General features: G+C 43.0%; 1 protein-coding gene across 1 annotated transcript; it reads right to left on the bottom strand.

Annotated features, from left to right (window-relative positions):
- Positions 1 to 7,356: 7,356 nt before the first annotated feature.
- On the bottom strand, positions 7,357 to 7,974 carry LOC144148518 (uncharacterized). The gene has a single exon (XM_077680042.1). The coding sequence runs from the start codon at positions 7,972 to 7,974 to the stop codon at positions 7,357 to 7,359; it is 618 nt and encodes a 205-aa protein (XP_077536168.1).
- Positions 7,975 to 12,759: the final 4,785 nt, after the last annotated feature.

Here is a 12,759-nt window from a genome sequence, read left to right as displayed (position 1 = left end):
TCAAATTTTTGTTTGTCAAATTCGGGTACACAGTGAAATTCCTTGCAGTGGGACGCAAGTGTGATCCCGTCCCATTTTTTATGGAAAGGGCTTGCTCTCGTAGTCGGTCATTCACATATCGAACTTCATCATTCAGACATTCACACATCTAAAAATTGGCTTGAAAAGAGCTCACGCAGAACTTTTGCACAAAAAACACGCCCTGAAGTTATACCTTACGCGCACCGAGTCGCGCATAATCTAAAGAAGGTCACCACGTGGTTTTAGGTCCCAGTTGTGTTTTCACCCCACTTAAACTTGGCACACTATGCGCGCGAACCGACCCTACAAGGAAACGTCCCAAAACATGAGATAAGAAGCATGCTAAACCCTTTGTAAACTGCGTTGAAGGTGTTGTTTATCAGATACCATTGCATTGTGGCAAAGTATCCATCAGCCAAACTGGTAGATGTGGGAATGACCGAATACGAGAGCACGTTCTTTCCATGAAAAATGGGACGGGATCACACTTGCCGTCCCACTGCAAGGAATGTCACAGTGTACCCGAATTTTACAAATCAAAAATTTTGAAACGAAGTCAGGGCGTCACGGCACGTGAAGTTGCGGAAGCCTTCTACATCAAGCGAAAGGAAGATAACTGCCTGCGTGCCATGGTTGCTAATCTACGCGAAAGAGTGTGCATTCCTGCATAGTGTTCTTGATGTTTGTGGATGTGTGCCCTCACCGGATGCCTGTTAGACTTTTTTAGCCCACGTGTGTGATCACGCCAAATGTATATATGCATGCCGTCTTTTCAATAAAAGCCAGTTGCGGGCTAGCGCCCGCCCCGTCCTTTTCACCGTCCGTTTCTTTCGCTGCGGTAAATCTTAATTCTGTAATATGTACCAACTCTCCCAGCAACACGTCTTACTGAAGTGTATACAAGTATGAGGGTGTGTCTTGTACTTCTCAGTGCAATTATACATGGATGCATGGCCTGAGTCATTCCACAGCTGAAAACTTTTGATGATAACCCTTTCAGCCCTGATTTCTTTATTTCAAGCAAGACAATGATGTCTGCGTGTTTTCCTAAATTTCCCATAAGACCACAAACAAAAATTGAGCTGAAAGTGCTGATATTAACAGATTTAGTAAGGCGGCAATTAATTAGGACATTTGGCAATTAAAAATTTCGTGTAGAGCAGAGACTTCCCTTTTGCATATTTTCCTAAACCTTATGACTACATGAACCTACAAAGAAGAAATTAGCTTCGTAGTACACGTATTTATAGATATACAAGCTTGGGAAGAAACCTCAAACCGCCATTTTTTTCAGCCTTAATATCGTAATTTCTTCTTCAAAGGAGCTTCTTGTTAGTTGTAGCGTCAAGTTCCACTACAGTGATATCAGTGATATCTATTGCAATAGGCATCATTGAAGAAAAATTCCCCAGACAACAAGCAGTTTTCGTTTCGTTCTCTATGCGCTGGAGAAACGTTTAGGTGATGGCGTAAATTGACACCATCAGGGCCTAAAGGGCTAAATCAGAGGGATGGCCGTGAGAGAGTTACGACTCCTAGCGGCAATCTCTTCCGCGTTATGTTTCCAATAAATGTCCTGCATTGAGAGGTGTGGAGAAAATCGGACCATCACTCGAGGGATTTCACCCGATTCTTATAGCTACGGTTGCACGCCATTCATAACCCCATGCTCCATGAGTTTTCTAAATGATGAAGTGAGAGAGATAGCTTTGAAGTTATCAAACACGCGTGATATGACTCGTTTTGGCATGAGCCGGACCTTCTCTGTTTTTCAATTCTGGGGTAGGACACCTGCGGTCTAAATTATGTTGAAGTGGGCTGTAAGTTCCACACGTGAAGGGCCCTCGAGATTGATCACAGCCTTGTTGGTGACTTGGTCAATTCCCTTAGCCGCGCGGCTCCTGAGTTTTGGAATTTGCGTAGTAGCCTGTGAAAGTGGATACCGCCGTATTAAAGCTCGTTTGTGGTGACGTTGTAATTAGGCGAAGACTCAAATCGTTACAGCGAGCTATGAAGGCCAGGATGAATACGCCTGATTCCCTGGGAATTGGTGAAGGAGTCAGGCCATGCTCTGGTGAGATTAAGATTGATTGATTGTATGGTTGAACGCACCGACGCAACGCAGGCGATGAGGCGCGCCGTAGTGGAGGGCTCCGGATTAATTTTGGCCACTTAGGGATCTTTAACGTCTGGTGAGATTCTGTCCTACTTCCTGCCGGACTGTTCATCTATGACTACAGCCTCAACGTGTTTTTGGTACTTAGCAAGCGTACCATTACAGTCCATAAGAACACGCTAGAACCCTGAGGTAACCATACAAGTGAACACACGACTAATTCAGTGTGATGTGGTAAAAAAGCAAATTATCCGAAAAATAAACCAACTTCGAGCAGCACTTGCATATCTCTGACTGTTTAATAAGATCTGCCTGTTTACTTTACTCCGAAGCAAAAATAATGTTAACTTGTGACATTGTGTTAGTGTTCGAGGTTTTTTAGAAGACGATCATCTTTATTGGGCTCCCTAAACATGAAACCTTTGTCCTTCTTGCCGAACTGTCACCTGAATCAGCCTGAAATGTTACCGGTGAGCCCGCACACTTCTGGGTTACTTGCACTGAGAATTATTGGGCGCGTCATTGGTTACTGGTAGAACCATGTAGGGGGGCAGGGAAGGGGTGATCGGTCAGAGAGAGTGGAATCAACGAGTGACAGGGCGCAGAGGTTGGGAAAATAGTGCAGGGCGATATGCACATGGGAAGGGGGGAGGGGGCACTAACAAGGGAAGGGATGTGCACGGTGGAATATGAGGAAGCGGAAACAAAAACGGATAGATTCATTTGCATTTGCGATGGGATTTAGATAGGAATAGAAGAAGAGATATTTATAACAGGGGGAATGCAACGATAACGAGTGGGATAAACACAGGAGAAAATAGGTAGGAGGTGAGGATTTAAAAAGTCTTCTGAGCACATAGCTCCGCTTAGGTACACCTCAATCTAATGAATGTATATAAAAACACTCAAATTACCAGGTACGATGACTCTATCATCACGCCGAGTTTCTACCACGTGTTTGTTTCGTGCATTTGATATGCGCCCAGTTCCTCCGGTGACCCTTCTTAACAGAGTGGTAGGGCATTGAATGCTTTTTTGCGCCGTGGTTGTCTACGCAATGAGCCTATGTGGTATGAAAGTTGCCGCTTCCCTTTAGATTCATTGCGTACGCACGACCAAGAGCTGACCCTGCTAAGTGACTTGGCTCTCTCAAACCCAAAGTGGCCAATCTCTGTGGAGTCGGTGCTGCACGAGGGTAAGTAATAACATAAGTGTTACAATTCCAGTGCTTTTAATAGAGTTGTAGTGTAGGGCGCCAAAGAGGCAGAATAATTAGGGCAAATAAAACCTCACGCTTATTTGAGGTAAAATATCTGAAGAATGAGCTACTTAATTTTTCAGGGCTGGGTTTTTTCGAGATCAAGGCAATCGTTGCGTACCTGATTTAGAGGAGAAACCGATGAGTAGCGCGACAGCATAGATGAAATAGCGAGACTCATTATCAAGGAGGCCGTTTCTGCATGAAGCTCACTTAAAGCTGAGGTTTCTCAGTGCCTGCGTAGAGCGAAGTTTCGTCCATGAAAAGTACTGGGGAGGGTTTAGTGGTGCCTACTTGAAGCGGTGGTTTAAGAGAATGAGTTTTTGATGATGATAGGCCTGGACCATTTGCGTTTGGCCGTGGTATCAGGTGGAGTTGTGTGCACGCCAGTTGTTCATCTTTGAAAGGGGTCCTTTTGCAGATGAAGGCACCGTGGTGGCGTCTTTCCGCTGGGAGGGCGGGTTCATGCCATAAGATGGCTCAGGGAACCGAACACGACAAAAAAGATGACTATGCGTACGTTTCTTATTGGCTGTTTTAACGAAGGCGGGGAACGCTTTGGGTATTACGCAGTGCTTTTTATGGTTTACATATTTTAAAAACGATAGTCTTTGTCGAGCTACGTAAACGCAAAAGTTTTATTCGGTTAGTATTTGACAGTAACTGATCGCCTGGACAAAAAGCGTTGAAAGAGCGCTTGACCATGAAGAGTACATATGCAAGACCTTTGGCGACTACTAAAACAAAACAACCATGGCTCATATTTGTCGACTCTAATAAGCCGAAAGAAGTTCCGGGCGTATTTGAAGCAAGAAAAAGTTGGCGCAGCTTGCACTAGTGGCGCAAGGCTGGAGAAGCAGCTGAGTTAGCGGTCCCTCAGTATTCGTCTGAGAACTAGCTGTTGCCCCTCAAGCTATTTTTTTTCCTAAGTCACCTTTATTAAACACATCTCTTAAACAATACAAAAATATTTGGACCGATAGCCGATGGCTAGTGTCCGGTACAAAGCATAAATGCATTATTGAATAGCAAAACAAGGCACAACGCAGAAAAGAAAAATACAGGGCATACGTAATCAGAGAAAAACTTTACAGGTTCTTTATTCAAGAAAAACATTTTAGACCAGAAAAACAAGGCATACGTAATCAGATAAAACAATACAGGTTGATTAGACAAGAAAACCATTTTACAGGTAAACTGAAAATTTCTCGCAAGTTTAGTTTCGATTGTTAGCACATTCCAGATTTTCGCACCAAAGAACTCAATTAACCTTTCACCATAGACATTTTTACAAATCAGGAGGTTGAAATTACCATTTGTAGCTTGTCTAGTGTTACGAACTGGTAAAGAAAACAAAGTTAAGGGCAGGGGATAGTTACAATTTATTATGGTGTTGACTACAAGGGCAATTTTCTAATCACGGAGAGATGTGAAAGAAAGCACTCTAAGTTCATTGAACAATGTGTTGCTCGGGTGATCGAATGGAGAATATGTTATTATTCTTAACGTTCGCTTTTGTAATCGCTGCAGCGGAGTTAAATAGGTCGCATAGGTAACCCCCCACGATTCACTACACTAGCATAAATGACAGTGTAGTAACGACAAGTACAGACACCGGAGAATATTAAGTGGAAAGTGTTGACGGGCCTTTATTAGTGTGTAGCAACCAAAAGCAAGCTTCTTACATACGCTATCAATTTGTTCCATCCAGTGTAAGTGTTGGTGAAAAATAATTCCTAAGTATTTGATGGAAGACACACTTTGAATTAAACGATTCTCAATGGATAAATTAAAAGTGTCATAATTAAGGTGTTTTGATCTTGAGTGAAAAATTATATGTTTCGATTTATCAGTATTTATAGTCAATTTGTTATGTAGAAACCACTCCGAAAGGTTTTGCAAATCAGCCATTATACCACTTCGAAGAGATGCAAGAGTGTCACCAACTGCGACTAACACGGTGTCGTCTGCGTACATTAAAACTTCAGAAAAAGAAACGGACTGGGGAAGATCACTTATGTAAATTGAGAATAAAATAGGCCCCAGCACAGAGCCTTGACGTACTCCGCAATTAATGGTGTTCTAAGTGGAATGACAATCACCAATTGCTACTTTTTGTTGACGAGAGGATAAATAGCTTTAAAAAACTGTTTTGAGTCATTAACGATTCCATAAGGTTCCAACTTTTTCAACAACACAGTATGAGAAACCGTATCAAATGCTTTCTTAATATCTAAAAATATTCCTATTGCGATTTTGTTTTCATGGAGGGCGGAATTAATAATTTGATAGGTTTAGAACTGCTGTAGATGTAGACCTATGTGTAACAAAACCATGCTGTTGAGGACAAATTATGTGGTTGGCATGAAGAAACAGATTTAGTTTTACTGCAATTAGTTTTTCAAAAATGGTGTTAATTATGCTTAGTATAGATATCGGCCGGTAGCTACAAGGATCATTTGGGTCCCCTGATTTAAACACCTGTACGACCTTCGCTAGTTTCAGTATGTGAGGATAAGAGTGAGATTCAAATGCATGGTTAAAAATCTGACACAATGAAGTGAAAAGTATCTCGATGTTATATTTCAAAACCTTCGTATGTATGCCGTCATGGCCGATTGCTTTGTTAATCGGTAATGTACTTACAACTGACAAAATTTCATCTTCTCTAATGGCACGAAAATGAAGGTCGTTATGGACCTTTCTTGGCAAACATGAATTTGTGAGTGTGGATGGAAACAAGCTACTAAGGCTATTACCAATATTGGTGAAGTCTCTGTTGAAATTATTAGCTACTTCTACAGTGACGTCATCGGGAAAAATACGTTTCACTTGACCTATACCAGTTACGTCTTTTATAGTTTTCCACAGCAGTTTAGAATTGCCCTTTTGTTCATTGATTAGGTTCGTGTAATACTGGTTTTTTGCTTTCCTCATCATCGGAACCGAAATATTTCTGTAATATTTGAATTGACTATGATAATATGTGTTTGTTTTATCCCGCTTCCATCTACGAAAACAGGTGTCTTTTTTCTTCAGTATTGATAATATGTCCTTGGTTACCCAGGGGCATTAGGCATGATTGTATTGACTACGCGAGCATTCCCGCGTGGATTTATTTACTACGTTCTGAATACAGCGGATGAAATTCTCACATTCTATGTCAACGTCATTATCATACAGGGTTTCAAAATTAATCAATTTAAGGAGGCTGTTAACATTTCCGTAATCAACTCGGGTTGCCCGTTCTGCTAGTTTTTCGCAAAGGGGATACAGATACGTCCGAGGCAAGAATATGAAAGTAGGATAGTGGTCAGCAATCGGAACCTCATAAACACCAGCCCGCCCAGTTATTTCAATGTTGCACAGTACATGGTCAATTAACGTTGCAGATTTTGATGTTACACGGGTGGGGGCACTAATTACATTTTTTAAGCTAAACTACAAGAACACATAATCCCGATCAGAAGCAGTTAGTAAGTCAATATTAAAATCTCCGCATATAACTAGAGGAGTAGTCCGAGACATTAGAGGATTTAAGATTGATTCCATACCAGAAATAAAATTATAACATGAGTTGGGTGGCCGATAAACAACACCAACTGTTACACCAAGTTTAAGGTAAAGGAGAAGGGATTCAACAGTTTTCCTACTGCAACAGCTTTCACTCAAGCACTGGTATTCTATTCCACACTTTATGAAAAGAGCAACGCCGCCTTCACGAGACGCACTGTTTCTGGGCAAAGACAAACACTCGTAGCCTGGTATTTTAACCGTTTCGCTATCTTTGAGCCAAGTCTCGGTTACTGCAATAATGTCGTAAACAAACGAGTGTTCGGACAGATATACAACAAGCTGGTCAACATTTTTACGGATGTTACGAATATTACAATTCAGTACGGACAGGTTATCTCGTTCAAGCCATGATTCTTCAATTTCCGTAAAGCTAAAAGACATTAGCTTAAACGACCTGAGCTAGGTCTTCTGCACTTTTAATGTGAAGCACTCGAGATTTTTCAGCCTTTCGCATCAGTATTTTGCCGTCTCGCAGCCATGTGAACTTCCAGTTTTTTTCTTTTTTCGCTTTCAAGGCTTTACCCAGAAGGATCTTGTTTGCCGGGCACAGGTGATCATTGATGTATATCGGGTCATTACCTTCGAAGCCAAGTGCACAAACATTTAGCCGTTGTTTTTTTGCAGCAGTAAGAAGTTTATCTCGGGATGCTCGTGACGCAAACTTGGCAATGATGTTTTGCTGCTCTGCATTTTTAGTTGGCACTCGATGAACTATTTCAATATCAGTTTCTTCGATTTCAGCGTTCACACAAACAGAAATTGTTTTTACGGTGGCGATCAGGTCTTCCTCTTCGACCATCGGAGCCCCTTTTATCTCAACATTGCTTCGGCAGCAGTACTGCTGTAAATCAACCACTTCTTGTCTGACCTCTTTCAGCTCGCTGAAGAGACGGTCGTTTGCACTTTTCAGTTCATGATTATCAGTTTTGAGCGTGGTAAGTTCTTTGTTAACTTCCACCATGTTAGTCTTGAACTCCTCAAATTTTTCGTTTATGAAGTCCATTGATTGCTTGACCGCCTTGAGCTCAGATACGAACACACCTGACAACTCTTTTTTTAGTTCTTCGTGTTTCACATCTAGTCGAGCAGACAGGTCAGCCAACGCCTTTCCCAGTTCCTTTCTTGGAGGCCAGAGAAAAGTGGATATGGCTATAAATTCAGCGACATAATAATGGCTTGACAGGCTGGGCAACCTTCTCCTTTCTCGTTGTACGCGGTTGTTGCATCTTTCCCTGCAAGTGTGTGATATCTATTTTCCGCAACTTGTAATAAAGCGATGAGCTGATACTCAGCGCTTGTGGTGTGTATTTCTGTCCGTCCTTCGTCAAAATGTGCGCTGTTCTTTCCTTTGTATCTGACCACCAACTAGCCCAGCAAGGTACCCTTTTGGGTCATTTGTCATTGTGCTTCGCATCAGCTAAGTGTGGTGGTCCCCCGGAAAGGACATTTGAATGGTTTTATCTCAGAAATTATATAATTGTTATCGGTAAACCCACCAGAACAAGAACAGAAAGCATGAACACTAACTATGCATGCAACCAAAACCAGAATAACTTTTGTGGGATCAAACGCAAAGATTTATGGCACTGTTCCCAGTGGACGACCCTTAAAAGGACTCTGCAACACTTCCAATAAACCGTTTCACTGTGTTCTTCATGTTTTGAAGCACTGCAAAATCTATAGTTATCACCGGCTCGGAACGACACTGCGTGATATGATCATCGCAGCACATGGGCCTTCCATTTCTGCTTTCCTTTTGTGACTTTCTTTTTAAAGTGCCTATCGAATGCATTCATTGCTGAAACTGGAGGAAAGTCGTCTAATAGCCGCTACACCGCTATAATGGCGTATTTCCAGCGGTAGAAGAACGCCAAGGCCGGAAAAGTGCGAAAAATCCTTTGGGCAAGTTTTGAAGTTTTCTGAAGGGCGCAGACCAGCAATTTTTGGCGGAGGAACTTTATGACCCCTTATTTGAACTACATACGCGATGTGTTGACTGGCTACGTTATGCAAGCATTTCACATTTGAAAAAAGTTGAGAAAACTGTTGCATGGTCCCTTTATCTACTATCCTTGAACTGACTTGCTGCTCGCGGAGTGGACATCAGTGCCTGCGACAGGTTTTTCTGACACATGAAGGAGCTCCTTAGAAGCGACTTTTTTTCTGTATTTCTCAGAAAACCTCAATTTTTAGGTGCGACAAAAACCGAAGCGGTTAGAAATTCCTCTCCCATTCTGTATGTTTTATAGCTGCATAAATCGTGTGCGAAAAACACTTGAAACTCCACTCGAAAAGAAGAGCATCTGCATTGTAGCATTTATTTAAACCTTGGAATGCACGGTACCGGATAACACTTTCTACCACACGAAAGTCGCTGCCATAAAAGCTGCAAGTGCTACAGTATAAATGCATGGTTTAGTAGTGTGTCAATATCACTGATATGTCGATACTCCACGAAAAAGGTGAGCCACATCTTGAAGTTAATAATACGGACGTTCACCTTGCATGCCATATTTCAGAATGCACTGTGCAGATATCATATGGTCAATATGCGTGAATAGGCTTACAAGGAAATTGGATGAGCGATAGCCTCATTGACGTCAGCAAACCGACTGCCCCTTTTGTATCTTTTCTACTTTCTTTGCGGCAATTTTGCCACAGTAGGAGTGACGGCCGCGCTCACTGTGTCAGAAACCTTTGGCATTAGCTTTTGCTTCTAATAAATTGACCTCACTCATACCCCGCCTTGTTAATCTTCCGCTTATTTAGGGCACAAAGCACTTTTTCTTTCTTTCCACCTACTTGTAAGACGAACGCAAAATGAAAGACCGTTCACTGAAGTTGCTTTTAGCCACTCTTGTGCGACTTTTGGTGAATACAAAGGTCTGTGCAAGCAGCGACGAAGGCCCTAGAATTCCTGAGGTAAGTGCTTTCAGGCGTAATTTTTCGAGTCACCAAAGTAGTGAACAAGGACACCAGCTCGAACATTCTACTTCCGGTGAACTACGTGGCGCTGTAATGTAGTTATGTCGTAGTGACAGCAGTCATCATCCTCATAAGCCTCGGGCGCGTCATGTCGGGACATGCGGGGAAATTTGAAACCGGAGCGCATCCCTGCTGCCACTCACCATCATAAGTTTCACGTGGCGCCATGAAAGAGTGGAAAAGGCTCAACAACCGTCGCACCCTCTATGGATTAAACGTACACGCCCAGTAGCGCCATCTGCCAAGCTGCCGGGGAGCATTTGTTTTCGATTAGCACCGTCCTAATTAATTGGTTATTTACCCGTTTACGTGACGGATGATGTAGACGATGTGATCGCGACCAGAGTCTGTGAAAAGAAAATCGCTTTCTCGCTCGGGCGGGTATCGAGCCAGGGATTCCCGCATTACTATTCTCACGTCTATATACCGTTGCTCCCCGCAGGCAGGCGTTTAGGGGATCTTTAGGCGTTAAGGGCATGCAAAGCGTTGGAGCGGATCTTTAGGCTTTCCCGTTGCCATGGACGCTACTTTCGTTAGACCGCGCACTGCATGCTGGGAAACCAGCGGGTAATTTGAAACGGCGGAGTTTGGATTTTGACACCGCTGCAGACATGTGTTACCCATTACCGAAGTGTTGGTTCCATGGACGCTGCCATTATTAGCCCGCGCTGCATGGTGGGAAATGAGCAGCTGATTCCAAAGTAGCGGGGCGGTGTTGCAGACACATGCCACTGTTTACAGCAACAGCGCTTCATGCCGGCAGATGAAAGGGTTACTTGAAATTGCTGAGCCTGGGTATTCCATCCGTTGCATACAGGCGTTCTTGTCTACCCTGTATTGGCATGGGGTATACTGCATGCAGGAAATGAGCGGAAAATTCGAAAACTTACTGTCCTTGAATTTCACACGAACACGTGCAGCAAAACTCCTCGGGATTTGCTCAAACGGGAGATGGCGGTAAACATGAGATGAGTGACATAAAGTTAAGAAGTGATTGTTATGTGTACATGTCGAAAGAATTGCGAATATTGAGGCAGAGGCAATGATTTTCTTGGTATGAAATTCGCTTTCTTTCGTCGTGAAATGCTACAAGTTTGGCTATTGCCTCAGAAGACAAGTTGACGACATTCCCTCTAGGAGCGATCAGTTCTTGCATTACCCTTCTTATGCTTGCGAATGCATAGATTTGAATGCACAGGTACGCGTCATACTTAAAAAAAACTAGGACTGATTTGACAGTCACTTCAAGCGATAAACTGCCGCCCTTCAAAATGTTCTTAATTGCATTATGAAATGGGATGCTTGGATTGCGTTCAGCGTGCAAGGAGTATTTCGAGCAAAACAGGGGAGCACTATATTTGCTGACGATTATCCTCTGTAGTATTTAGCAATGCTAAAGATTCTCGCTGCTTGCAAACTTCAGTTCTACTCCATGCATCGCGTTTCTGCATTGTAGGTGAATTCTCTAATTCTCAGAATCCCATCGAACGCATATGGTAACAGATACTGCACTTACCATTCTGTTTCGCAGGTATTCCCATGATCCTGCCAAATTTACATGCTTCAAAAAAAACGTTACGGCAGTAAGAGAAACCACCGCCTCTCTTCCCTTACTCGAGGCGAAGGTAAAATCAATCGTGCATCGTTTCAGAATAAGTGAAGGAGTTTTTTATATTCACATTGTAAACTATGAACCGGCATGTTCGGCAGCCGGCTTCCGCACAGGCTGCCAGCGTACTCCTGACGGAAGGTTTTGAGACGTCAAAGAAGCTGTCGTTTTACTTTAATTTCCACAAACTGCAGCTGTAATTATCGGCAGTACCGCCATCCTAACAACTAAATCCTAATCATGTTTAAAGTGCAGACTGAAGCTTCTGAATTTTCTTGCGTCCTCTATTTCAGATGAATAGTTCCAGAAAGTTTTGCGGCAAGCGTTTTAAAAAATTATATGTTTACAAATATTCCGATGGCATTGGCACGTGGAAACACAAAGCCAGAAATAGTTTTATGGTGGAATACCAAAAAAATGCGCAAACTTTTGGAAAAGCAAGATCTTTTGCTAATGCCAAGCCTGACGACTATGATGCACTAACTTGCAAGATTGATAAGTCAGCTTCCATTGAATCATTTTGCAGTCACCTTTGTGGAACATAACTGTACATTTGTCACAAGCTCACAAACACCGAACGCTGTCATTGACGAAAGCTTCTCACAATTCGCTTTTATGCTTTCGTTCACACTTTACAACTGAAAGCGGATAAGAAGTCAGCTCAAGATGGGCAATAAGAGCGATTGCGAGGAGCCCTCACAGCAGAACGATACTGAAACAATCTGTGCAGAAAAAGGGGAACGTTTTACTACTATTGCAGAACAAATTTTTCTTTTGCGTAAATCAGACACCAGGCACAACACCTCAATACTCCACAGGGCACTCACCTACACCGTTGTGACAGACGGCGCCTCCAAGGGCAGTCGTGAAATTTCATAGTGTGCTTAATGTTCGCGCACAGGTCGCCGTGATACCACGGCGGGGCACAATTTTGAAGTTCGTACCGCACCACTTCGACGATATTAGAACCTGGTATCACATCCCGCGCACAATCACAGTTCCGTCATGTCGGTAGATGAGTGCTAGCATAGGAGATGCAGTATGAGTTCGGCTTTTTTTTGTGACTACCGAGGAAAGTGACTGAGGATGAACGCGTCGTGCCAGAAGTCCCAAGCGGTCTCCATTTGAAGTTTTTGTAGAGACGCGACGCGACACGACAGCGAGCTGCCGTAACAATGGCGCTCCGAAGCAACG

Source organism: Haemaphysalis longicornis, unplaced genomic scaffold, assembly GCF_048455015.1.
Source record: "Haemaphysalis longicornis isolate Haplotype H1 unplaced genomic scaffold, Haemaphysalis longicornis Haplotype H1 scaffold_8, whole genome shotgun sequence".
Taxonomy (NCBI): domain Eukaryota; kingdom Metazoa; phylum Arthropoda; class Arachnida; order Ixodida; family Ixodidae; genus Haemaphysalis; species Haemaphysalis longicornis.
Note: the sequence above shows the minus strand (reverse complement) of the source record. Positions and strands in the feature narration are given on the sequence as shown.

Excerpts from the sequence above, each read along its gene's own strand:
- LOC144148518 (XM_077680042.1), bottom strand. The coding sequence starts at position 7,974 with ATGGACTTCATAAACGAAAAATTTGAGGAGTTCAAGACTAACATGGTG.